Genomic DNA, 27,363 nt, shown 5'->3' with positions numbered 1-27,363 from the left:
CATTTTTCCGCCCCTGACACGTGGTCCGCAGCCATTTTCCACCCCTGACACGTGATCCGCGGCCATTTTTCCGCCCCTGACGTGGTCCGTGGCCATTTTTCCGCCCCTGACACGTCCGCGGCCATTTTCCGCCCCTGACACGTGGTTGTAGAGAGGGGGACTCTCCCTCCAAGCAATAGCCGCCTCCCTGTCCTCCACGCCAGAATGGATGAATGGTAATTACATTGAACCTTATGGGGAAATTTGCTTCGGGTTGCGACCAATTCGGGCTGCAACCAGAGTCACGGAATGAATTAAGTTCATAACCCAAGGTGCCACTGTATTTCATACTTATTCTGAATAAAGCTGAACACGGGCAGAAAAACTGATCGAACTCTTTTGCTCCATCAGAATATCAGAGCTAAAATGAAAAGCACTGTTTGCCAGGCATTTACCAAGGCTTCTGGAAGACTGATCTGAGCACTTGGAAGGTTAAAAATGTTCTGTATGTAAGGGATGGGGAATCCCAAAGGCCTAACTCATTCCCCAGCTGGCCTACCCTGCCTGCTGAATCTTGAGAGACCACTGGCCCCAAACCACAGACCACTTTTCCACTACTGCTGATTGCAGGTCTTCCTTCATCCATTAATTGTCCTTCCCCTATTTGTTATTCTGGTGTGTACATGTGTATTTATGTACTGATATTTTTAACTATGGGGAGAACCTGTAATCTGCTGCCTCTAGAGATGGGGTGCCCACCATCACCACTAAGTGGAACATAGAGCAGGAAAGGAATTTGGAGACTGTTGAGTTCAGTACTGGAAGTCTGAACTTTCATGTGTTCATTATTTGATTCTCACCCTACCCCGTTTCAGGTCTATTCAACTGTAGGACAGGAAATAGTAATTATAATACCAAACGGGAAAAAGAATAAAGTTGGTACTAAAATTAAGAAAGTGCTTATGAAAGAGATGCATCTTTACAGATTTTCTAAGTGGAGAGAAAATAGGAGTTGAAAGCAAGCAACACTTGACTGAGTGCTTTCCGTAGCCTGGGAGCAGCTCAGGAGAAGGCCTCTCCTGAAGATTGTAATGTTACAACTTGTAGTGGCCACAGCCACTACAATCAACGATGAAGGATGTCACTTATGAAAGGCCACAGATACTCCATTCCTGATCTAGTCCAGCTAAGTGCAGAATCTGCACAGATATAATTAAGTGTCTCCCACAAAGAAGTACCCACCATATGATTTGTTTCATGAATGAAAATATTTTACTATAGGGAGGTTTCTCCTAAGGTAAACCAACCCCCCCCAACCTGATTTGAGGTTGACTCCTGGAGTTTTCTGGGCAACAATATGGAGGTGGTTTGCCATTGCCCTTTCTGGATTTTTTTTTTTTTAATTTCCCAATTTAATCTACACCTGGGTATTTCCTGGTAGTCTCTTATCCAAGTACTAACCAGATCTGACCCTGTTTAGCTCTTTCAAGATCAGCCAAGGTTGGCCAAGTGCTACCAACCAATCTCCCATTCTTTACCAGAATTTGCTTCGCTACCATTTTCATGCATTGGGCTTCCCTTTGGAGCACCAGGGGGAAAAATGCGATGATGCTAGGGCTGCTATGTAACTAGAACTTTTGGATGACCTATTTCCTGTTCAGTTAGCGCTGTCGCAGGGTGTAGGGTCAGCTTATTTCTGCCACAAGCTGAGGTTGAAGCTGATAGGAGACATAAAAATTTCTCCTGATAACCAGACTTAAGAGACTGGAAAAGAAGTCTGCTCAGTTGCATTAGCCTACCCTGGGGGGGTTGTAACATTAGTTCTATGGTAGCTTGAATTAGGAAAAGAAAACTACTGAGCCAGTAATATCTTCAAAGTAGGATAATGAATCAGATTGGGAGATCTAGAGAAGGCCCAAGGGAAGAACCTGGGGGGGGGGGAGCGGGATTAGACAGAATAATGGTGTGTGAAATTCAGTGCCTAGGAATGCATTTTATATAGGTCATTGGAAGAAGCTCACTCCTAAGAAACTTGTTTGTATGTCTCTCTATGGTGGTGTAAATTTGGATTAGCCCGGCAACAATTTAAAGCAACACCCTGTTAGATCACTCTCACTTTGTTTTGGTGTAACACATTTTTGGGAACTTAAAATATGGCTTTTGAGCAACCTTTATGTATAGGTAGGAGGGAATGAGAACATCATTTTATGACACAGATGGGCAACTTGAGGCCCTAAGGCCAAATTCAGGGCCAGAGGCATCCCCAGGAGAAGCCAAGAAGTCAGGGTGGTGGCTACATGATTGAAGCCTTGCAACACATATGAAAAGAGGGAGAAGTTTTGATCATGCAGTCTTGGCTGCTGTCCTAACTTTTTGATGTCCCTGCTTTTGGCTCTTTTGTTTGCACTGTTCTTCACCGTTGCTAAAAACGGGTGATGCAGCTTGAACCACACCTGTAGTATAAGCCTTCAGGGTTAATGTAGTTTTATTTTTAAACAAAAGGAAAAAGTTTCCCAACCCAGAGAAAAATGGAAAACTCTGGCCTGCCTAGTTCATGTCATCATACCACTTAAGCTGCCCTCCCAAATGTTACTTGTGGCCCCTGGCCACTAAAGCTCATCTCTCATCAGTCTCCTGTTCTGTGCACTTGATTCCAAGCAGTTCTGCAAAAGCTATTACTGCAAAAATTTTCCATTGACAGTAATAGGAATGGACAGAAACCAACCTTACATTCGTGCACTTTTTTACCTTTTCACAAATTGGCAGCAATGAAATACACAATTGTATCACAGAACATTTTTTTAAAAATAGTTTAAAATCACATAAAAATAGTTCCCACTATTTAATTCTATTTCTGCAGCTGATTATTTCACCTAAATTCTACGAAGGAAATTGAAACAGGATGTTTTTGCTGACCACCAGAAGATAATCAAAGATAGAGTCAATGTGGACCCTTGGTAGAAAGTTCAGGTGCTTGGAAATATCAGGCTGGGGATTAGGGGGATTTTAAACTCCTCTCATTTTATCCAGTCATTTTAGAATGTGTAGATATTTATGTCATTGCTTGTATTTTTATGTCTGTATACGTATATAGGAAGACACCCAGAACCATTTGGAAGTGGCGTTACGTTTGAAAGAAAATAAATAAAGCAATCTAATATCTTATAGAGTTTTATCAATCATAGACAATACTGAGTAGATTTATTTATTTGTTTGTTTATAAGCTTTATATCCTGCCTTTTATGTATGGGGACTCAGGGCAGCGTACATAATGTTCCTTCTTCCTATTTTGCCCCACCACAACAATCCTGAGGGGTAGGTTGGGCTGAGATTATGACTGACCCAGAATGAGCTTCCATGGCAGAGGGTGGACTAGAACCCAGGTCTCCTCACTCCTACTCCAACCCCTTAACTGTTGTACCACACTGGCTCTTATCCTGCATTAGTTAATGTTGTTGCCATCATGGCTGCTGCATTTTTCATCATTTGTGTACCTTCCTTAAACTTTGGCAGGATGTGAAATGTGAAATTTACAGTGGTGCTTAAACGTTTGTGAACCCTTCTCAATATTTCTGCATAAATATGACCTAAAATGTGATCTGTTCTTCACACAAGTCCCAGAACTAATAAAAAGAACTAATTTCCCCTTCAAATGAACTGATAATCCTAAAGGTTCACATGCTTTTGCCGCACACAAATATGTAATTTTGGATCATTTTTCTCAATAAATAAATGAACAAGTATAATGTTTTTAACTCATTCATTAGGTTCTACCATTTTTTCAGAACAATTGAAACTGACTGATTTAAACCGTCTAAGTAAATAAAATATTCTTTTATCTGACACTTGTAAAGAAAATAAAATTGGGTGTTGCTTTAGTCTCTTTGGGAAGGTAATTCAGAGATGGGGCAAGAACAAAATAAAGCATCAAAAAATGTCTGGCTTCATATGATACACTAACCCTAAATCTAGGTTAACAACACAATTGCTGAATTCACATAATGTATAATGCCTAAAGAAATAAACCATATTAAGGTTTAATGTGATGTCCTGGTTTACACAACATGCTAAGACAATGGCTGGGTTCCCACAGCATGCTGAATCACAAACAATCCAGTCCTTTTTCAGTCTAATGTGTGATGCAAACCAACCCACAGAGAAATTTAGAACAGTTTCCAGAACTATCCTTCCCTTTGTCTTCTTCCTGACACAGAACACCTATCAGGGCCACCAAATCAATCTTGGAGATAACTTCTAGACATAAACTCAGTTGAAATGAATCCAGGTTATTAATGATAACCACTGAGAAGCCACTTGCTTGAGTAAAGTTGTGACCAGTTGACATAATTGTGAGGATCCAAAGATTTCTGCTTTATGAATAGCTATGTCATTGTCTATTTCAGGTCGCAGAAGGGTAACCTTGTAAATTGCAGCAAAAATACTAAAGGTGGGAGTTGCACATTGTGCTTAAGTGTAATATGCATGGTTTCAATTTAGTGTATTATGTGAACCCAGCCATTCAATAAACCATGGTTAATATAATGCTTACTGCTGTACATGAGCCTACTGCCAGACTATTTCATTTATAACAGTTAATGTTTTCATTACTTTCATGCATTAGAATGAAGTGGACTGTAGCTCAGAGAAAGTAGTTAAGATGTCATAAGATTCTGTTGTTTTCATTTCATTTAGTAACTAAGAAGTGGGGTCACTTCTTAGAAAGAGGGTGGTTTTTTTACTTGCTGGAACTAGCCAATCAAACTTACCTTGCTAGGTATTATAAACTAGGAAGGGCAATACCCAAAGAAGCCACAATTCTCCCCCATCAGTATCCTCATGCTCCAATAACTGAAATTCATCCATCAAGCAACTCAATGCCTTGACTATGTCCATGGACAGTGCTGAACAAAAACGTCATCCCTTTTGTGTTTCCTTGGATGGGATGCCATTTGTGAAATGATGAAAGCATTGTGGAACTGGTGTGTATGTGTATGTATGCCTTCAAGTCAGCATTGACTCCTGGTGACTGCCTGGACAAGTCCCTGCGGTTGTCTTGGCAAGATTTCAGAAGTGGTTTCCCTTGCCTGCTGCCTAGGGCTGAGAGAGAGTGACTGGCCCAAGGTCACCCAGATGCCTTCATGCCTTAGGCAGGACTAGAACTCACAGTCTCCCAGTTTCTAGCCCGGTACCTTAACCACTATGCCAAACTGGCTCTCCTGGTAGCCCGGGAGAAAACAAACTGTACCTTACAGATTTTGGACTATAGCTGTCCATAAGCCCTTGTCAGTGTAGCCAGTGATTATGGATTATGGGAGATGTGGTTAAATAATCTGAAGAGTTCCCAAACTGCTTATTGTTGGCATTAGTTTCTGTTTATGGAAGATCAGTTCATGGTAGTAACAATGAGACCAGATTGTACAAAATTCCAGAAGGTTTTGCCGGAAAATGCAAACTTTTTTTTTTAGATTTTTATCCCGCCTTTATTATTTTTATAAATAACTCAAGGTGGCGAACATGCCCAATACTACTCCTTCCTCCTATTTTCCCTGCAACAACCACCCTGTGAGGTGGGTTGGGCTAAGAGAGAGGGACTGGCCCAAGGTCACCCAGCCAACATGCCTAAGGCGGAACTCGAACTCAGAGTCTCCTGCTGTGCCTCAACCGCTAGACCAAACTGGTTCTCTAATTCTTTTACTAAATAAATTCTTTTACTAAGCTTTGCCGTGGGTCATATGAAGTGGGCAATGTCCACTAAATTTGTTCCGTAGAAGGTTTTCTTTTTCCCAAGATGTTTTTTCAACTTCCAAATCCAACTCCTGCCCTGGGATTTCTTTGCAGCCTCCCATCTTGCTAACCACAGCTGACCCTACTTAGCTTTTCAAGATCATCCAAAGTTAACTACATGCTGCTGCCAGGTTGGGCTACTATTTTTATACAAGATGCCTGAAATTTGAATAAAGTTGGTTTTTAAGCTAATTCTTACCTTTATACGGTTCTATGATTATACCTGGTGCAATTTGCTGATATTTGTGTACTGTAGGAGGCATCCAGTTGACAGCCCAATTTGTGTTTGCCAGATCCTTTTTTAAAGGGGAGAAAGAGTAAGAGAGAAAAAGAAAGAGCATGGTGTGTTTGTCTTTAAGGCTATTTCACAGTTTGATAAATACTGGTATGGAAAGGCCGCGGTGGATAGAATACTTGGATTAAAATAGGTAAAAATGAAATGGAAGGTATATGATCAAGTAGCCAGACTTAGAGACTTAAATTTGGAGACTTAGATCTGCATGTCCCATCAAATGTGCTTGGTGAGAAAGAGCAGGAACCCGTACAAGTCATGGTGGCAACAGCAAATGCTTTACTAGGAGGCCCTTCCTCTTGACCTCCTACTTGGCTGCTTATGCATGCATTGTTTTGGTTGCTGGTGGACAAAGGGAATCCTTTTGAATGGGGGGGGGAGTAAATATTCCTTTAGCTATATTCTGTGCTCTGAATGGATGAGAAAAGGATGAGAAAGAGTGCTGATGCAAAACAATGAGGCTGTTAGGTATTCCACTTTTGGCTTCTTCCTGCAACTTGTACATTGCAGAATGAAGAAACGTAGAAAGATTTTATTAACTCTACAATGCGTTGTTACATTTTGCGGGTTGGTGATATTTTAATGTTCATTCATTCATTCAATTTGTGTAGCCGCCCATCTGAGACCAGTGACTTAATTAATTCTGTTTCCTCACATGAAATAGAATTAACCTAGGATTAGCATATACATGAACTATGTATGTATACACACACAGTCATACACAAACATACATCATAGAATTAATTATACAAATATAATCATGGAAGGAATTATGCACTGCAGCCAAATGGATTCTTTCTATTCGTGGGTACTACAGCTTTCGAAATCTGAACTGCTGAGGAGCAAAAGACGACGGCTTTCTTTATACTTAGCTAGTTGATCTTCCTGGTTGAACCCTTTGGGAACAGTTGTTAACATTACCTGGTGCTTGCCAGAAGCCTCCTGGCTAAAATCCTCAGCCAGAAAAGTCATTAGCCGTGTCTGCTGGGTCCTGGAAGTTATAGTTCGTGGTAGTTAAAAGTACAATATTTCTAAAAGGCATCAGGTTGGGAAAATCTTCCCTTTTGACAGATCCTTGATATTTATTTCCCACCTTTTCTTCAGGAGCTCAAGGCACCATTTGTAGTGCTCCCTCTTCCCACTTTGCCCCACAACAGCAGCCCAGTGAGGTAGGTCTGGTTGACTGAGAGTGTCTATCCCAAACTCATCCAGTGAACTTCTGTGGCTGAGGGTTGACTTGAACCTGGGTCTCCCCGCTGTCAGTTCAACTTCAGTTCAACACTACATCACACTGGTGTGCTTTTCAAGTTAAGTCTTTTTTTGCTTTAAGAACATTTAGCTTTCATTGTATCTCTTGCATGTTTGGGTTTATGATTAGTTTTCAAAAACGCTGCTTTTTCTTGCTTGTTTGCTTTGTGATAATTTTAAGATTAGTTTTGGTTATATCCATATTTCTTGGAAATGCCTGCTTACTAGATAACTGCATTATCCTAAATTACAAAAGCTATCACTTCTTATATATTGTGTTTTATTTTAAATATAGAAACTCCTACAACTCATCATATTTACCTTGTCTTATTTAATTTCTCCTTCATTGGCTTCTAATTTCTGACATTGCTGTGGGTGAAGGCAATATTGTTTGAACAATTTCTTAAAAACAACTTTGAAGAAGCTGCTGTAACAAAGTGGAGGGATGATGAGTTGCTGTAATTGTTTTGAAAAGGCATCCAACATATCTTGTCAACCAAAGTCAAGGGATTCAAGCAATAGCAGATACTAAAAGCAGCCTGTCTTGCTTCCCAGGTGGTGCAGTGGCTCAACAAGTTCCTGTGCAAGCCATCCAGGTGCATCAGGCCCCCCAACAGACGTCTCCCACAAGTGACAGCAGCACTGACCTCACACAGACCTCTTCCAGTGGGACAGGTAGGCAACCACCAACCACCCCTAACTATCATTCTGTAGCTGTGGGCCAGTTGCACTCCAATGTTGTCCACCAGAACTCAACACCAAGAAGCCCAATACAGGTAGTCCTTGGGTTATGACAGCAATTGGGACCGGAATTTCCATCACTAAGCAATGTAGTTGTAAAGTGTGATGTCACATGACTGCATTGCTTAGCGACAGCAGTCCTGGTTGCTGTTGTAACCCAGGACCATGCAGGTCGTTAAGCAAGGACCTCACATGACTCTGATGTGGGAAGAGGCAGGAGTCCCAGGCAAGCAGTCTGGCAGGCAAGAGCTACAGGCAGGTGGGTGCCATGGGCGGGCATTTAAGGAGCATGGGTGGGCAGGTGAAAAAGTGACAGGAACAGTAACGACTTGCAGGAGTGACTTGCAACCTCCTCCCAGCTTCCCCATTGGCTTTGCTTAGGGAAGTAGGCAGGGAATGTCGCAAATGGCAATCACATGACCACAGGACGCTGCAACCATTGTAATTGTGAGCTGGTTGCCAAGCGCCCAAGTCGCAATCATGTGACTGCAGGGATGCTGTGACAGCCGCAACTCAAAGACTGGTCATAAATCCCCCTCGCTCAGTGCTGTCATAACTTTGAACGGTCACTGAACTAGTGGTCATAACCAGAGGACTACCAGTAACAGTGGTGTGATTTTCTGCTGATTTTTGGCAGAAAATTTTAGAGACGAAATGAGCAAAGCCTCCAGTAGACTAAGCGCATGTATATAAGTTTTTAAAAACTCTCTGTGCCCCCCACCCCCCACAAAGCAACAGCTCTGTGAGTTGGATCAAAACTGCCCTGGTTTCAATTTCATTTGGTCAGTTCAAAACGTGCGCTTAAGACAATATGTCATCGGTGTTTCCTATTTCTTGGGAAGATTGTCTTGTAATATTCATCGTCCTTCATCTGAAGAACTGCATGTAGGAGGAGGACCAGATTTACTCTCTTCTGGGGCAAAGGGCAGATCTATAACCAGTGAGTCAAAATTTTGAGGTAGTAGTTTTTTGCTCAGATTTAGGAAAAAACTCCTAATATGTTTGATGATGAGACGTGAGAAGTGAATGGCTCTCCTTTGCTTGAGGCTGAATAGCAGGTTTTCCTGGTTATCATAGTTGCTGCATGTCTTCCAATTTTATAATAATATGGTATTTTCTCCCTGCTCGGGAGATGGTAGGGGTACTCTGCTGAGATCTACTATTTAATCTTCTTGCTTCTTGCAGTAATAGGAACTTATTCTACATTATTCTTGTCTTGGGCCAAAGTTTATCACTGTCCACGAGGTTATGATCTTCTCTGAGGTCAGCAGTTCCTTGTCTAGTTAGTGCTGATAAGTCAGCAAAAAAAGTTAGCAAAAGTATAACGAGAATACAACTTTAGTGCCATCTAGTGGGACTAGTAAAAATATATTCCAAAAATATTTATATTATTTTTTTAGTTAAAGTTTGTAAAGATAAATGAAATTATTTCCAAATCAAACAATTCCTATCTCTGAATTATTATTTACATTGTATGGTGGCAAGCCATGGTACTAGAAAGTTATTTTACAAGGGTAAATAAACTAAAGTCTGTTTTGTGTCAAACTTGATTCCTGGTGACTTCATGGACATGTGTGAAGTTTTCGTAGCAACAGCATGGAAGTGATTTGTCATTGTCTTCCATGATGACGTGTGGGTGGTGTTGTTTTTTTACCTTTCAGTATAGTCTATATCCCTGGGGTTTCTAGTGGTCTCCCATCCAATATTAATTAGGTCCAGCCAAGAGCAGGCCATCCCAGTTTCCTGATGGCATTCCTATATGATTGTTAGGCTTTTTCTTAATCTGGCACAGATCACAGACACAAAGACTGAATTTGGTTTTTTCCCCCCATAAAAACTGTTTTATTACACAAAATTAAAGTCCTGTTCCTTACTTCTAATCTTAATGCTAATTCTTTGCTTGTTTCTATTTTCTTACCTGTCTTAATCTAGAGCAGTATTTCTCAACCTTAGCAGCTTTAAGAGGTATGGACTTCAATTCCCAGAATTCCCTAACTGGCATGCTGGCTGAGGAATTCTGGAAGTTGAAGTCCATACCTCTTAAAAGTTGCTGTTGAGAAACCCTTATCTAGAGTTTTCCTGTTCCTATAACTGTACAACTACATCTATTTTATTTAATCTATGAATGTCTATCTCTATGTTCCTATCTCTATGTTGGTAGCACTATATTTTTCTATCTTAATTGTTTCCTGGCTCTTTGAGTTTTTCTTGTTTCTCCAGGTTTTCAGCTCTTGTAGCCGGTCTCAGTCCTTTTGCATGTGAAACCCCTCTTCACTCCTCTATAGACTTGTGAATGGGGCTTTTCTCTCCCACCAACACTCACAGTCCTCTCTTCCAAGACTTGCTGTTTCTTTTCCTATGCTGGAGATTCTTGATTTCTGGTCTGTTTTATGGGACAAATTCTCCAATTAAGGAGAGGGTGGGGCTGTTCTGACCCTACTTTCTGGGCAGCACCAAAGCTCCACATCCCAGGAATCTGGAAGGGGATACACCTGCTCATTCTGGGTGACAAGTTCCTTCTTCCACAATTATGCCTTTGTAATCACATACTGTATATTTTACACATTCATACTTTGTTTTTAGATACAATTTTCTAACCATGCCTAAAAAATAACAACAGATAGGAGTGTTCTTTTTACAAATAATGTTTGGTTCCATTAAAAGCTAGCTTCACCGCCACGCCACCAACCCCCCCCCCCAATGGAAAAGAGATCTGATCTGGGAATATGAAGGAACATCCTGATTTTCAGACATCCATCACATCGGCTGGTGTGGGTCTTCCGGGCTGTGTGGCCGTGGTCTTGAAGTTTTGTTTCCTAACGTTTTGCCAGCACCTGTGACCGGCATCTTCAGAGTGCAGGAGCACAGACAGGAGCAGACAAGGGCACAGAGAGAACTGCTCCTGTCTGTGCTCCTGCCCTCTGAAGATGCCGGTCACAGGTGCTGGCAAAACGTTAGGAAACAAAACTTCAAGACCACGGCCACACAGCCCGGAAGACCCACACCAGCCATCGTATGCCGGCTGTGAAAGCCTTCGACAATACATCCATCACATCGTCTCAGATATATTGAACAATTGTAGAATCTGTCTTCTGGCACACGTTGGGAAGCCTTTGGCCAATTTTGTTTCCTGGCAACGGTGTGACAAACGTACACAACAAATTTGTACTGGCTCAGAAATCCCCTTAAGTCTGATAGAAGCGGGAGGAGGTCCTCTGCTTCTGCAGGAAAGACAAGGGAAGCAAACCGATGCAGCAACCAGTATTTCAGTCGTGCCTTTTGTTTTGTTTTGCCAGTGACCCTGCCGGCTACAATCATGACTTCATCTGTGCCAACCACCGTGGGAGGCCACATGATGTACCCCAGTTCTCATGCAGTGATGTATGCTCCTACGTCAGGCCTCACGGACGGTGGGCTTGCGGTTCTCAATGCCTTCTCCCAGGCCCCATCAGCAATGCAGGTTTCACACGGGCAGGTCCAGGATCAGGGTAAGACTGGACACAGATAAGTTTGATGTTTGAACAACCATACACTGCTTATTGCAGTTTGTGTTCATCTGATTTCTCTTTATCTAACTATACACAGGCATAAAGCAGCATTTGGGTCTTGAGTCTTGGGTGCTTCCAGTTCAGCACGGGGACCTCGCTGTATCTGTTAGCAGCTTTTTAAGCAATCCATGCCTTTTCCCGGGCTGCACATTAGCCATGTGAACTCAGGAAAATAAATGTTTGAGATGTACCATCTCTATAAGGACTCTTGGGCTCAAAAGAAAGTTTTACTGAGCCTAGGAGCAGGCATTGCTCTCTTCTCTGAGGAACGTAGTAGCTAAAATGTGACAAAAGTAGAAACAAGGAAGGAAAATAAAAGGAGAAAATCAAGAAAGAGGATGCATTTATTTCAGTTAGCCTGCTAAAGCTTAACTACAGATGAATATGGGAAGGGATCTGAGAGAGGATTTACATGCAGATGATGCCAGCTTCACTTAGTGGCTTTGAGTTTTAGGCAGCAAGGCCAGGAGAAGCATTTGGTTGAGGCCTCCTTCTCCTGTGTATAGTGGCCAGTGGGTTACAATGGCTCCCCGCCCCAATTTTTGCAAAAACAACCACCCTGAGACCCAAAGAGGAGGTGCTGGTCATTGCATAGGCTGCTGGGATATACATTAAAGAGGAGGGGGGTAAACAAAAATGGTTCCTAAATCACTTCAGGATCTATTCTGTCAGTGAGGGCTTTAATAATTGTTAATGGTAAGACACATATCGTATGTGCCATGAACACAATTGACATGTTTGTTGTGAATGTGAAAGGGGTTAGGCTCATACAGTGTGCTAAGGCATGAATTATTTAAACTTGGTATATTGAATTAATTCCAATTGGCTAGAATCAACCCAACATGCAGCACTAGAAATCATGCTTTATAAACCACAATGGTTGGGTTCACGTAACAGATTAAGCTTTAAAAAAAAACAATCATATTATGGTATAGCATCATATGCGAATAAAACCATGGTTTGCGTTTAATGAGTTTAATCTTGTTTTGACAGCAATGTTTCATTTTTTAATTTCCTACTGTGATTATGCCTGCATCTTTCTAGAGCAATTGTGGCTAATTTTGGAGAATGACTAGTGTACATCTATCACTTTATCTGGCAGGTGGAGTCCCTCAGGTATTCCTGACAGCTCCGTCAGGAACGGTTCAGATCCCAGTCTCAGCTGTTCAGCTTCACCAGGTAGGTACAAAACAACCTTGTATTTTTCTTTTTGACTTTTATCCTGAGACTGCAGTCAACATTTTATTGAAAATAGGGTATACTTCCAGGGGTAAGTACGGTAGAAGAATTAATTGTAATTGTGCTTATATTTATTTTGTAGCATCTGATATTTTTTTTCCTTCCTGTTGTTCATCATATCAGTATTCAAAAGAAAAGGCTGAAGCTGTAGAGTTGGGAGGCAATTTGAACCACTTTTATCCATGTTTAGCATAGATAAACATGAGCATTTCAAGCTTCAGGTCCCATTCACAGAAGTATTGTGAGCAGAATTTCATTTAGAACATGTGACTGCTAGCAGAAGCGTCTCAGTTTATTAAGAGCAGCCCCAGTCAAAATATACTGAACCTGTGAGCTTCCATGGCATGTGATGCTCATTGAAAATATAAAACATGGCTTTTTGGCATCAATATTTTTGAGCGTCCTTGGGTTTTACTAATTGTGATGCATACAGCGGGCTTTCATATGCCTTGAAAATCTGTAAGGTAGTTTTGAAATACGTGAAGTGAAGAAAGTAAGCCGTGATTGCACCTTCATGACACGCAGGACCGGAAGAATATTTTGGCTGTTCCTTTCATTGGTTCTTTTCTCTCTGCAGATGGCTGTTATTGGCCAGCAGTCCAGCAGCACTGCCAACTTGACAGAGCTGCAGGTAGTCAACTTGGAGACATCACATAGTTCCAAGAGTGACTGAGCAACTCTGGGAGGGGCCTGGCGAGGGGAGGGGAAGAAGTGTGTATCCAGCACCCCGACATGAAGCAGCAGCAGCAGCAGCAGCAGCCACCGCCTCCAGCTTTATGCTGCATCTGGTCCTGGATCTATGGCACTCCTCAAACTGCACGAGGATCTCGGCAGTCCCTATTTTTGTATGGACTCCATCACTTATTTATTGTTGCCTTTTACACGTTTTCTTCTCACACTTTACACTGACACCCCCACACACAAACGCACCCACAGAAGTACATAGATGCATATTAAAAGTGGCTGCAAGGCCAGCAGCAGGAAGCTGAGCCTGGGCTGTAGGGGGACTTTGTTACATTTGAACACTGCATTTACTGTTCTTTTTGTTTGTTGTTTTGTTTTCCTCCTTGTTCCAGCCAAAGAAACTTTCTCTCGTGAGTGGGAGAATTTGATTTGCCATGTATAAAACTTTCCCTCTGTTTTCAGTGCCAGGGAGGGAGTTTTTTTCTCTCTCTGCCATGCTGCCTCTGATATGTAAGAATGTCCACGAATGTCCCTAGTTTGTAGCCTCTGGGCAGAGCAATTGAGGCTGTGGGAAGAAGCTGCAGTCCAGAAGAGTGTGAAGCTGTTTTGAAAAAGGTAGTCTCGTTTCAGTCATAGGCCTGATATCCTTAAAAATACACACACACACACACACACACACACACACACACAATGCTGGGACAGTCACCTCTCTTTCCTCTCCCCTATTCCAGTTCAGGTCACCTCTTGGCTGCAGCTTTGTGCCTTCAAGCAATCCATGATGCATTGTGGGTTGGCTTGCCTTTATTCTTGGCTGGCAAAGAGAGGGTTCTTCCTGTTGGCATTCCAACTGGGGCTGTCAGACATTGGGCAAGAAGAGGGCAGGAAGCTGAGCATCTTGGACTTCTTTTTATCCTTAAAGTGTTCCTCCCTCGGAATCTCTTTTTGTTGGATAGGAACTGACTTGGAGCAGTGTCTTGCCCATTTAGTCTGGCTGTATATGCATCTTACAGCCAAAAAAAGAATTGTTTACCCATCTCCCTCTTTTCTTGGAAATGTACTCAGCAACTCATAAGCCCAATGGCAGACTTCGCTTTGGTGATGCTTGAGTTTTGCTGATTTTTTCTTCCTGAGGAGGAAGAGCTACAGTCATGCTATTATTAATATTATATTTTAATTTTGGAAGGTATAAAGCAGCCTTCCCCAACTGGTGCTCCCCAAGATGTTTTGGGTTCCAAACTCCATATCCACTAGCTTTTGGCAATGCTGGGAATTGTCGACTAAAAAATTGGAAAAGGACTAGGTTGATGAAGGCTAGTGCTAAGGAATGAAGTTGGAAACAAATAAGGGTCTTTTAAGAAAAAAGTATTTAAACTTGACTCAGCAGGCCTTCCCAAGGCAACTGCATCCACGAATGAAACATCACCAGTCTGGGATGCAATAACGTAAGATAGCCTATGACATTTTTTGCTTCTCAAATAGCCCTGGGAATGAGATGGTATGTTGCTCCACCATCATCAGGAAAGGAAGCATCTTTGGCCTGCACCTGCGAGACCTTGCCATCTCAGAGTTCCTAGCCTGAGACTGGGTAGATGGGATGGGGCAAGCTTAATCATAGAGCATTTATGGTAAAGGCTTTTCCCATGTCTTTGTGAAGCCACTGCTGTGTCCACGTTCTTTAGAGAATGTTTTATGATGCTTCAAACAGAAAGTTCTGGAATGAACAAAAGTAACACTTTTAAAGGGGAAGTTGCAGGACTGCTAGTCTGTAATGGAGAATGGGAGGAGATGCAGGATAAGAGGAAGGGCTGTGTCATTGGATCATTTGCTTGCACACAATCATGCATTTCATTCAGCCCAGAGCAGGTCAGTGGTTCTTATAACCCCCCCTCTCCCAAAAAGGGCCAGCTTTGGATTAAGGAGGCTGCAGACTTTTAGAGAAAGAAAGCAGCTACTGTAACTCCTTTCTTTCTTTCTTTTTTAATTAAAAGACAAAAGAAGCCTTGAAAAAAAAAAGACTTTATTTTTCTAAGTGTTAAACTCAGTATTTATGTAATTCTTAAAGGAATTAAAGTCTGGCTCCTGTACAGTTTTCATGGGGTTTGTAGTTTGGGGTGGGGGGAAATGGGCCATGGGGCAGGGATGAAAAAAGGAGAAGAAAGGGGCCTTTTTAATTTGTATTGTAATATTCTGAAATTGTTTCCATGAACATTAGCGTTTAAACTCGTCTCTGTCTCTAGCACTTGAGTCACATTTTGGTGGAAAGGTTGCACCAGTGGGGAGGGGAGGGCAGGGCTTATACTAGACGTGCAAGAGCCACAGCAGCTGCATCAGCATTCCCTTTGTAGTGCCAGAGTCACACTCAGAATAGGTGGAACCAAATGTTTAGGCCTTTGTCTGGTCTTGGGGCAGAATGGAGGTCTTTAGCTGCATGCGCTCAAGGCATCCATTTGCCATCTAAAGTGGGCCATGCCCGTTCCACTTTGGGGTGCAGACATCAATATACCACACAAATCCTGGGGTGGCCATCAACCCAAACAACTTGTGTACTACTTTCCTTTCCTTTTGTTTGCAACTTCAGCTCAGATGGCTACATTATGGAAAGGAAGCCCATGCTCCCTCAAATCTGGCGTATATTTAATTCAAAGAGAAAGTTAGGGTAATTTGTTTAAAACCTTCCCTGATGGGTTACTTTTAGAGTATTTTTTGTTTTAAATGTCAGAAAACATTGAAAGGTGTATTTCCCCAACTAGTTGCAGTCTGAAAGGATATGGTCTATACAGTTCTTTTGCTTTAAATGTATATCGCAACCAATCTGCATTTACTGGTATCTCTCTGGCACTAACTTCAGTATTGAAGTTTCCAAAAGTGGTGCAAAAGCATCTCCTTGTTTTAACCCTCATTCCCTTTTAGGGTTAAATGCAGATCTTTTTTTATCTAAGCTGGTGATGGTCTATGTCATGAGACTTTTACTACCCCTCTTCATCTCTTCATTAGAGCAATGACATGAAAAAGAAAGGCAGTCATGGCAGGTAGAAAATTACTCTCCCCAGACTCCTGCCCCAGAACTTCATGGCAAAAAGATTGCTTAGTTAGCTGTCTTCTTCCATTTCAGCAATAATGGAAAAAAATAATTATTTATATTCAATATTGTTTGTTCACTGATGAATACATTTGTCAGCAGAATAAATCCTTAACAACCCTCTGTTTTCTCCCCAGTTCTGATATGGAGGATTGAAGGATTTGTCATGCAAATGGAACTTTACCAATGCATGGGTAGCTGTTCTTCTGTATGTAGATTTTTTCTCCAAGAGGGAATTTCTCAACTATTACTAAGAAGTTGCTTGAGATAAAGGCACATCTGCAGAACAGTAATTTTCAAATCATGTTGCTAATTCAAAAATCCTCTGCTAAAATAGAGACGAGGCTAAACTCAAGAATAGTTCCTATTTTTCTGATTTTGCATTCTGTACTAATTTTCTGATTGGGGGTTCTATACTTGATGCTCATCCTTCACCTCAAGGAAGTTCTCCCTCCTACAAGAAAAGCACCTGCAGGTTAAACGCTAATGTTGCATGTGATTAAAGTGTTGAATTGTAAGAACACTTATCAGGGATGAAATGGCATTTATTGTGTGGTGACATTTTTAGTTCACTTTACAGATTGTTTTTGGATTTTTTGTGTGTGTGCGCGTATGTGTGTGTGTGTGAGTGGCTGTGTGTGTGGTTTGTTAATTTCCAGGGTTGTGTTTCTGGAAGGATGTGACAGTAATCGCAGTACTATGTACAGAGCTTTCTTTTGTATTAAAAAAATAATCTTTCAATAAATGTATCATTTTGTGCACAAACCTTTGTGTCTTCAGTGTTGCTTCTGTGACCAATAACTGCCATGAGGCCTCTGGGAGTGTGCCAGTGGAGAAATATGATAAATAATTAAAGATTGGAAACAAGTAAATGCTTGCAATGATCTGTGATATTAAGGGGATGCTAATAAGAGAAGAAACAATTTCACAGTAGAGGAAGAAAAGGACATCTGTTGAGATCTAGGCCGGAGATTTTGCCTGGCCCATGCCTGAAGCAGAGTGAGAGGAGTAGTTCAATCTATAGGTAACAGGTAAAGTCAAGCTCTACTCCTGGTAACTGTATGGATATACCCATGTTGTTTTCTTGGCAAGAATGTAGAAGTGGTTCACTATTACCCAGGAATGTTTTTCAGCTTCCCACTTCTACAGCCTTGGCGTCAGCCCTTCAAGATAGATCAAGCCAGGAAACAGACACCATAAGAACTAATGGAACTTTATGATTTCAGGATCTTGAAAGCTTGATAATGTTTCCCCCTGCCCCCTCCTAAAGCAAAAAAGAATCAAGGCAGGGTTATCATGAGTTTCTTTTTCACTCCCTCTTCCTTTCTAGATCTGTTGATATTCTTGCATTTCTTCAAGTTTAGCTATGTACTCCTCCACATCATCTCCCCGGTCAGATTCACTCTCTCTTCCTGCACATGAAGAAGACGCTGCCAAGTTGCTATGGGAACCAACTACAGACTCACTCCCCCCTCTGCTTGCTTGGCAGCCCCCTCACCCCAGGTCACCAGAGGAATCTTGCCACACACAGACAGAACTGGAAAATCTCCCCGTCCACTGGAAAATCCCCCCTCCCTGTCCATTGATAGCAGTGGTAGATTACAGGGATAGAGTATGTGCGGGAATTTCAGATGAAACCAATGTACAAGACATGGAGTGTGGACATCTGTTGCACTCTCCCATGACCTTTCAGATTCAGGGTAGTGAATCAGATATTCAAACATCTCCAGAACACATTCCACTTCATATTCGTTCCTGTCCATCATGATGGGGGGAGAAGGGGAAGGAACAGTTTTAGAATGCAAGGGGCATGGGGGCTCTTCATGAACAAGCAGTGCCCAATGAAAGACCAGATGAATCCTCATAGAAGCAGGTAATTACAAATGAAAGGCCACTGAATTAATTTGCTAGGCAGTGAAAGGAATCAATAAGCTTAAGAGTCCAGCTGTTTAGATGGACAGATGGAAAATAAAACAGTGGAAAGTGACACCAAATCCCCTCCTGTGGTCTTGGTGCTCTCTTGCTTGCGTGTGTCTGGCCTGCTTGTATGCAGCTTTTGTCACATCTAGTTGTTCCTTTAAGATAGGCAGCCTGTCTCTCCACAGAAAGTCCAAGTCACAACAACAGAGGCTGGAGTTCTGGAAGGCAAAATGTAGAGGTGGTAGCAATAGGCTGCCTGAAAGGAGACGTGCCTATGGAGGGATGTAGAGTTGTTATACCCAAATTCTGAAGAGGCAACAGTTCAGTCCAATTGTCCTGCTAATCAGAGATACAGCATATTAAATACTGTTCTAATATTTGATTCATCCTCTCCATTTGCCCAAGTATAACTGGAAATCTATTAGCGTAGGGTATATAATAACAGAATCTAGAAAACCTGATGGTTTCCCTGTGCCCCCTCTTATACCAAACAGAATGAAAGGTTTATCTTGGGGTTCATTCTCACTCCCTCTTCCTTCCTGGGGCTAAGCTGATGTTTATCTAACCATTCTTGTATTCCTTCTTCAAGGTTATCTCCTTGCTCCTTTACACTTGGGGTTTCTTGGTGGGTTCCCATCTGTGTACTAATCAGGGCCACTCTGCTTAGCTTTTACTAGAACAAATAAGATTGGCTAGATGCCATCACCTGCTATAACTTCAGTTTGCAAATGAGAGGTATAAAGCAAAACCAATTTCCTCCCCATTTTTTCATTTGGGGGACAAGTGCAAATCATGTTTTAGGGTGATAACTACTTAAACAATTCTATCTCTCCTCCCACATTCTAAGTGATACAATCCATCCTGCTTCACTAAGTCTAGCATCTAACTGCAATCTCATTCTGATGCAGATAGAGATTATAATTCCCCTGAGAAATTACCTTGCACTTATTCAAAAACACATGGAATAAGAAAAGAATGGGTAGAGGTTGGACCCACTCTCAAGGTCTCTGTCTCCTTGGCCACATCTCCAGGCATCATATTCTTTGAATGCATGAAAGGGATTAATGCTTCAGCATTCTGTGCCAGTAGAACAGGGGAGACAACAAAATTAAGGATGCAAAAATCTAAATAGTAGAAATTATGGCACGTCTATGTTATGTTGGAAAATGTGTCTATTGGCCTGACAAATATATAGAAATGAAAATATTTACTAGAGTATTAGTAGATAAGGGAACATTTCTTTCCCAGGAATTTTTCTCTGATTAATGGATTTCCCAAAGGGAAATCTCCCAATCAGGCAATAAACACTATACATTGGCCAGATGTAAAAGAGGACAAAGTTCCTGTGTCTTTATAATTAGTTAGAAAAACAAGCCCCAGTAAATATAGCTTGCCATATAAGCTGAAATTCCCATTCTGTACAACTAGTAAATGCACAAGGGCCTTTATTTTAATCTAGCAATTGTCAAAATTGTACTACCTTGGAATACTTCAAGCTTTTAGCTATCATAGACTGCCTCTTTTTCTGGGGATGACAGATTTGGTGAGTTGATCATTATTTCTAGTTGAAATAATGGACATAGTTGAATCTGGCTGATTATGGTTAGGTTCTATTTAGGACATGTGAGTAAGGGTTTGTTTATTAGTTTACATTCACATCTCTCTCTCTAAGGCATGGTTTACTTAGCTGTGTTTTCTTTAGGAAGCCACAATTGGCTTCACATCTTTATAAACTGTAAGGGCTGGATTCATTTATTGATTTTTGATTATCAAATTGATGTTGACTCTTTTCAACCACACACATAGACCTTCTCCATGATGACCTGCCCCCAACTTGGTCCTTTAGGTCTTCCACTGATGCATCCATTACCACTGTAATTGAGACCATCCACATAGTTGCCAGTTGTTCTCTTTCCTTCTACTTTTCACAGCATTATGGATTTTTCAAGGGAGCTGGGTCTTCATATAATGTGTCCAAAATATGGTAATTTGAGCATGGTCATTTGTGCCTCAGGTGAGAACTCTAAATTAATTTGTTCTATGATCCATTTGTTGTTTTCTTGGCTATCCAAGAAACTCTTGGATTTCTCTTGGGGTTCTCAAGAGTCTTCTCCAATACCAAAATTCAAAAGTGTCAATATTTCTATCCTGCTTCTTCAAAGTCCAACTTTCATTTCCATTGCCTGCACAAGTCTGATTTGTGTAGTCTTTTCCAGGGCTTTCATTATTACTCCATCAAGTGCTAATCTGTGGCATATTTCTTGAAAGCTGGTTCCTTTACTGTTGATATCCAATCCTAAAAGGCAGAAGCTACCCACCGCTTCAGTGAAGATTGGTAATTGGTTGGTGTACTTGTTGTCATAGTTTGTAATTAGGAAAGAACCCTACGATTCAGTGGTTTACTGTCCATCTAAACCTGCATAACGAAGGACACATCCTTCAACACAGTGTTCCACAAATATCTTATCTCAAGCACCCACCAGTCTAACTTCTCTAGGTATTGGACATTAGCCACTAATTAATTATAATAATAAATGATGGAAATAAATGATACTTAGGAATTCTTGACAACAGCCAACAGCATTTACTAGCAATTACTTTGGTGCATCCAAGACTGTTGAAACATAAAGCAAGGATAAAGAAAACTAGCGTGATTTGCATTTCCCTCTTTTATTTAGAACAGTGGATTGGGATTCTTCTGTTGAGACCTGACAAAGAAGGGAAGAGCACATTTTGTAGCTCTTGTTCTTTGTTTTCCACTTTCTCTGTAATCTAGGAAACTGCTTTAAAATAAATATTCTCATCTGTCAATTTATACGCATATTGGTTGGTATTATATGTTACGAACTTTATAGTTCAAAGGTTCCATATTTTATATTATGACATGATTAAGTACAATGTAATGTTTCAATAGTTATTCTGTGTCGGTACTGCGTTTACGTGCAATAATAGCAAAATTAATAAAACAGCTACTGCAGACTGTCAACCACACGGCCTTTTTCAACTGCCACTCGCGGCGGGCGGGCGCGCACGCTCCTCAGGCCGTGTACCACTGCAGCAACAGTAGCCCAGGAGAGCGCGATCAAGGCGCTTCGTGGAAGAAATGAGTCACCAAGACCAACTTCCCTCTCCCTGCCAGCCCCGAGCCTTTAACGGCTTCCAAAATGTCCCTCGCCAGGATCCGTAGAACGGCCGATAGAAAAAAGTCTAAAGAGTCGGATCTGTGCACGCACGGGGCTGTTGCGCATGCGTTCTAATCACCCGGAACTTGCGGAGCGGCTGAAGTGGCCGGGAGAAGGAGCAGGCGGAGGAGGGAGAGGCGTGCTGCTGCCCTGAGTAGTTGGGTAGGTAGTTGGGTCTCACCAGGAATGGCTCCCTTTCCTTCCCCGGCTTTCATTTCTTCCCACTGCTTACTTCTAAGATGGTCTCCGCTCGGCGACCTTCAGGGTTAGACAAACAGAACAGTTCCTCGCTATATAGCCGAGGGTGGTAGTGGTGCTTTTCCGTCTCCCGCTTTTTCCGCCCTTTTTTTCCCCTTCCTTCTTCCATTAAAGGGTGTGTGTGTGAACACGGGGCTTAAGTACGGTATTGCTTGCGCGGAGAAAGCTTAACAGTTTTCCCCTGATAACGAACGTGGGCTGGGGATTTTTCTCAATGAAGGAGTAAAATGGGAGCGTGTTGAAGGTTTCCACTCAAAACGAAAGAGCGAAAGTTTTTTTTTTAAAGTATACATTTTCCTGCTTCATCTAATGAGTCAGAATTTATTTCCTAGTCTGCATGCCCACGTTGCCTCTACTGTTAATCTGGAAACACTTCTACTAGCAAAAGAGAGGGAAAAAAGGAGACCCAGTTTGGTCTGGTGGTTAAGGCACCGGGCTAGAAAACAGGAGACTCTGAGTTCTAGTCCTGCCTTAGGCATATGAAAGCTGGCTGGGGGACTTTGGGCCAGTCATTCTCACTCAGCCCAGTTCACCTCACAGGGTGGTTGTTGTGGGGAAAATAGGAGGAAGGAGTATTAGGTATGTTTGCCACCTTGAGTTATTTATAAAAATAATAAGGGTGGGATTTGAAAAAATCTGAAGTCTAAAAAAGAGTTGGGCATGCTGATATTGATTAGGACTTCCTTAAAGTTTTTCAGTTGGATGAAGATTTTAAGAACAAAAAGGCATAATCAACTAACATCTGAACTGAAATAAAAATGATAGTGGAATTTTGAGAGCTTTGAAAGGAAGAACGATTTCCATTAGTGCCCAATTTTTTTAATATGAAAGCCTTCCAATTACTACTGGATCTGGAGGAAAAGGAAGGAGAAGAAAGCTGGGTTACAGTATTACTGATGTAAAAATAGAGTAAGAAGGGGAAAAAATGCATCCCTGCTCATCCCCATGTTCATCCAATTTTTTTCCATCAGTGTTCCAGTGGAATCAATATGTATTTGCATACTTGATTCCTTATACAGTTTGTAATAAAAAAACAGCCCATCAATGGTTGTGGCTAACAGTTTTGTTTTTTTTATATAATTAGTTGTGTTTACCAGGTCAGAGGCAAAAAAAAAAAAGGATAAATAGATGTTGCATAAAGACTCATAGAATGGTTTTCTATTCACTTTGGTTTCAGATGATATAAAGCGCTGATTGAATGTGCTAAAACCTTTTCTGAATCCAGGCTGCTGTGAGTGGAGGATATGGTTTATTTCCTTCCAGCCATGAGTCTTTCTAAACTATATTTCTTATATAATTTGCTGTACTATTCAAATGAATAGGCCAATAGTTGGCAGGATCTGTTTTCTCTCCTTTCTTGTAGGTGGGTATCGCTATTTAATCCATTGCATTAATATGAGAAAATAAGGCAGTCAGCCATGAAGCCCACCAGTTTGAGAAGGGTTTAAATACTTCTGCTGGTAATATATCTTCCCCTGTGTTTTAATCTCTGCCTGTTGTTCAGTGATCCTTTTAATTTCCTCTGCTGCAATCAGGGGCCACTCTGTTGCTATTTTTAACAACTCCAGTTTCCCCTGTTCCTGAATATTCTCCATCCAATCTACAAAGATTTATTGAAAGTGCAAAACACATCTGGCAAAGATAATCTCTTCTTAAATTAGGTTTCAGCCTTCCCTAGATCCCAAAACCTGTTTTAATCAAGTTTATCACATGCTGTCTCTAATTCCTGCCAGTGATAAACTTTGTATTCCTGCTTTTTTTAAATAGTTTTTTATTGACTCAGTTTTGTCTACCATCTCCAGCACCAAGAGTGCCTTACTGAGAATCTTTGCTTTCCTTTAGAATTAATCAGTTCTCTCTTGGTCAAGCCAAATGTCTCTCTCTCAATAGACTTTCGGAATTTGAGCTAGTTTACATGAATGGAGTTTAAATCATTTAGTACCTAATCATAGATATCCTTATCCTGTACGTATAACCATCTCTGTACTTTTCATTTTTTTCTGATACTGTCTTATTCCTTCTATGGTTTGATTCAATGGTATTCCAAATTTCTGATTCTTTCTGAGCTGTAGGATTAAGGGAAGGTGATCACTCTCTGTTGAAGCTCAAACTTCAAACTGGACTAAGGGATAAAAGTATGGGATACGAATTTGCAGCACAAAATTTGCTTTCTAGTCTTATGAACTACCATGCCCACCAGTTCTCCCCAGACTTTAAGGAGCACCAATCTTACATTCCAATGGTGGTAGAAGTCATTATTTCTTCTTATATGTTAATCTATCTTTCATATTAAGTGCCACTTCTTCATTAAGTTTAGTGCTGAATATTCCTCTCTGTCAGCTGGAACTATCCAACAAATACTGTAGCAGTACTGTATACTTTTTTCCCTTCATGCCCCATAATTAGGATACGTCTTTGTCTGTCAGAGTGGCAGAAGACAAAATCTACAATTTAACTGTCTAAAACAGTGGTTCTTAAACTGACCCAATCACCCCTTTTCCCCATCTTAAATAATGTCATTATCTTCACAAAAAACAAACCAGACTGTTGTTTTACACAAGTGTCTCGGCAGCAGCAGTCCCAAATAGGATCCTAAACTCCCAATCAAGCAATTACAAATTGTTCCATTACCTCCAGGATATGCCCAAATTACCCCCTTGGAGTAATTACCGTGGTTTAAAAAACACTGCTCTAAAATGAAGCCAGAGTGAAACCAAGAAAACAGTCAAACAATGTGATACCCTGCCAAACTGCTCTTCATTGTTCCTCCTGGGGGTGTCCAAGCAGGGGTCTGCTTAACTTTAACACCTTCATGGTATTTCAAGTTTTTCTTTCCTTTAAGGGGTTCTTTTTCTTTTTTGGTCCTTTTCTTAAATACCAAGTCACTGTTGTTAAATTCCACTTGCCTTGGTTGACTTAGCAGTGAAAGTAAAAATACATATTCTGGGTGGATCTATGACCTCTATGGAGATAGCAGAAGAAGCAGGGTAAAACTCACTCAAATAAAAAAAGGAAATGGGAGGAATCCAGGCTAAACATAAATTGCCACATCAAAATGAGAAAAATAAAAGAGCTCCTATTACTGTACACGACTTCCTCAGTGCCATTTTACTGGAAGTTCTCAAATTTACCTTCAACTTTTGAAGTTGCTATATATTTTCTAATAATAACAACCTAAAATTAAATGAAATTTAAATGATGAGGAGAAAGGCTTAGGAAGAATTGCCTTCATACAATTGTGAACTTTCTTGGAAGAAAGTAACAATGAGATTTCTGAGTGAGGGTAACAGTTGCTGTTACTGTTGATTATGGCAAACATTTCTTAGAAAAATCATTGAATGCAAAATTGCTGGTCACTCTAGAGCTCCAGGACAGAGATTTAAAAAATATCATCAGCTTGTTTAGAGCAAAGTGTTTATATAAGAGAAAAGTTTGAGAAATCTGGTAGGTAATGTCTGTTTAATCAGAAGTGGTGCCTCTGATGTGGTTTGTAGTAAAGTTACTTGTGCATTTGAAACAGATTTATTTTATTTTTATATATTTATATATCAACTTTGCCACTGCCCATCTCGTTAAAAAGCGACTCAATGCTTCTGAATATGTCAAGTGAGTGCTAATTATTTGGAGATTCCTTGCCTGGTTTTCTGGGTACTTCTCAAGAACCTGACTTCTTACACTCCTTTTTCATAGATGTATTTTCCATCATGGTGGGTGAAAGAAGGAATGGAAACCTTGGGCCAAAACTACAAGCCTATCCTGAGGAGCTAATCCGCCAACGTCGTGGACATGATGGACATACTGAATATCTGATTCGCTGGAGCATCCTTAGTTTGGATGACAGTGTAGAAAATACCACCCATGCTGCTTCAACTGAGAACAAAATGGATAACATTCTTATGTGGATGTCAGCAGAAGAAGTTTATGCTAATTGCCCCACACTATTGGGCAAGAGGAAGCCTGAGGGGCAACGAGTAAAGGAGGAGAAGTCACCTAACGCATTCCCACCTGATGTCACAGTGGATGAAGCTTCCCTGCATGAAATGAAGGCTGATGTCAGAAACCTGGTACAGCGTGCTAATCGACAGATGGCCAGGACAAGTGGTCCGGAATCCTCCATCCTTAATACTGTCCATGTGCTCAGTGCTTATGCCAGCATTGGCTCATTGACAGGTGTCTTTAAGGAAACAGGTGCTCTGGATCTGCTGATGAAGATGTTATGTAATGAGGAGAAGCAAATCCGTCGTAGTGCAGGCAAGATGCTGAGAGCTTTGGCTTCTCATGATGCAGGTGAGGTTGCCTGTTGAGGTATGGTGTGAGCTTTCCTGGTGTAATTCAGTCTGTTTATGGGCCTTATTGCCATAGTTGAGAGATATAGCAAGGCATATTATCCTGGGGAGAATCAAGACTTTTCCTACTTAGCATGCATTTCCACTCTGCTAATAAAAAAGTTCATTTTTTTTCTTCCTTTATAGCAGTAAAGAGTACAGAGTAACTGTCAGTGAGTTCTTTGCTGCTATCTGCTCTGTAAGGTGTTTTTTTTTTTTTTTTTTTGGTTCCTTCAAGTCAGTCTTGACTCCTGGTGTCTGCCTGGACAAGTCCCTGCAGTTTTCTTGGCAAGAATTCAGAAGTTGTTTACCCTTGCCTTCTTCCTAGGGCCGAGACAGAGTGTGACTGGCCCAAAGTCACCCAGCTGGCTTTGTGCCTTAGATGGGATTAGAACTCACGGTCTCCCAGTTTCTAGCCTGATGCCTTAACCACTACACCAAACTGGTTCCCTGCTCTATAAGTACAGTGGGGCAAAAAAGTATTTAGTCAGCCACCAATTGTGCAAGTTCTCCCACTTAAAAAGATGAGAGAGGCCTGTAATTTTCATCATAGGTATACCTCAACTATGAGAGACAAAATGAGAAAAAAAATCTAGAAAATCACATTGTCTGATTTTTAAAGAATTTATTTGCAAATCATGGTGGAAAATAAGTATTTGGTCACCTACAAACAAGCAAGATGTCTGGCTCTCACAGACCTGTAACTACTTCTTTAAGAGGCTTCTCTGTCCTCCACTCGTTACCTGTAGTAATGGCACCTGTTTGACCTTGTTATCAGTATAAAAGACACCTGTCCACAACCTCAAACAGTCACACTCCAAACTCCACTATGGCCAAGACCAAAGAGCTGTTGAAGGACACCAGAAACAAAATTGTAGACCTGCACCAGGCTGGGAAGACTGAATCTGCAATAGGCAAGCAGCTTGGTGTGAAGAAATCAACTGTGGGAGCAATAATTAGAAAACGGAAGACATACAAGACCACTGATAATCTCCTTCGATCTGGGGCTCCACGCAAGATCTCACCCCGTGGGGTCAAAATGATCACAAGAATGGTGAGCAAAAATCCCAGAACCACACGGGGG

The 27,363-nt window shown here is 41.2% G+C and overlaps 2 protein-coding genes across 4 annotated transcripts in view; both read left to right on the top strand.

Annotated features, from left to right (window-relative positions):
- SRF (serum response factor) overlaps nt 1-14,238 on the top strand; it is a 75,150-nt gene extending 60,912 nt beyond the window's left edge. For both annotated transcript variants that reach the window (XM_088148013.1, XM_007436558.4), the window contains 4 exons: nt 7,859-7,978; nt 11,341-11,532; nt 12,695-12,771; nt 13,409-14,238. In XM_088148013.1, coding sequence (XP_088004139.1) covers nt 7,859-7,978; nt 11,341-11,532; nt 12,695-12,771; nt 13,409-13,504 — 485 coding nt within the window. In that variant the 3' untranslated portion in view covers nt 13,505-14,238. The remainder of the gene's footprint in view (nt 1-7,858; nt 7,979-11,340; nt 11,533-12,694; nt 12,772-13,408) is intronic.
- A 7,481-nt stretch (nt 14,239-21,719) lies between these two features.
- The window catches only part of LOC103064951 (cullin-9), a 70,143-nt gene continuing 64,499 nt past the window's right edge, over nt 21,720-27,363 (top strand). For both annotated transcript variants that reach the window (XM_088148002.1, XM_088147995.1), the window contains exons 1-2: nt 21,720-21,858; nt 25,645-26,241. In XM_088148002.1, the coding sequence (XP_088004128.1) occupies nt 25,659-26,241 (583 nt within the window). In that variant the 5' untranslated portion in view covers nt 21,720-21,858; nt 25,645-25,658. The remainder of the gene's footprint in view (nt 21,859-25,644; nt 26,242-27,363) is intronic.

This window comes from Python bivittatus, unplaced genomic scaffold (genome assembly GCF_059951505.1).
Source record: "Python bivittatus isolate LINGU-HERP-01145 unplaced genomic scaffold, Pbiv_v1 ctg000020_np1212, whole genome shotgun sequence".
Taxonomy (NCBI): Eukaryota; Metazoa; Chordata; class Lepidosauria; order Squamata; family Pythonidae; genus Python; species Python bivittatus.
The sequence above is the reverse complement of the archived record's forward strand: the minus strand, read 5'-3'. Positions and strand labels throughout refer to the sequence as shown.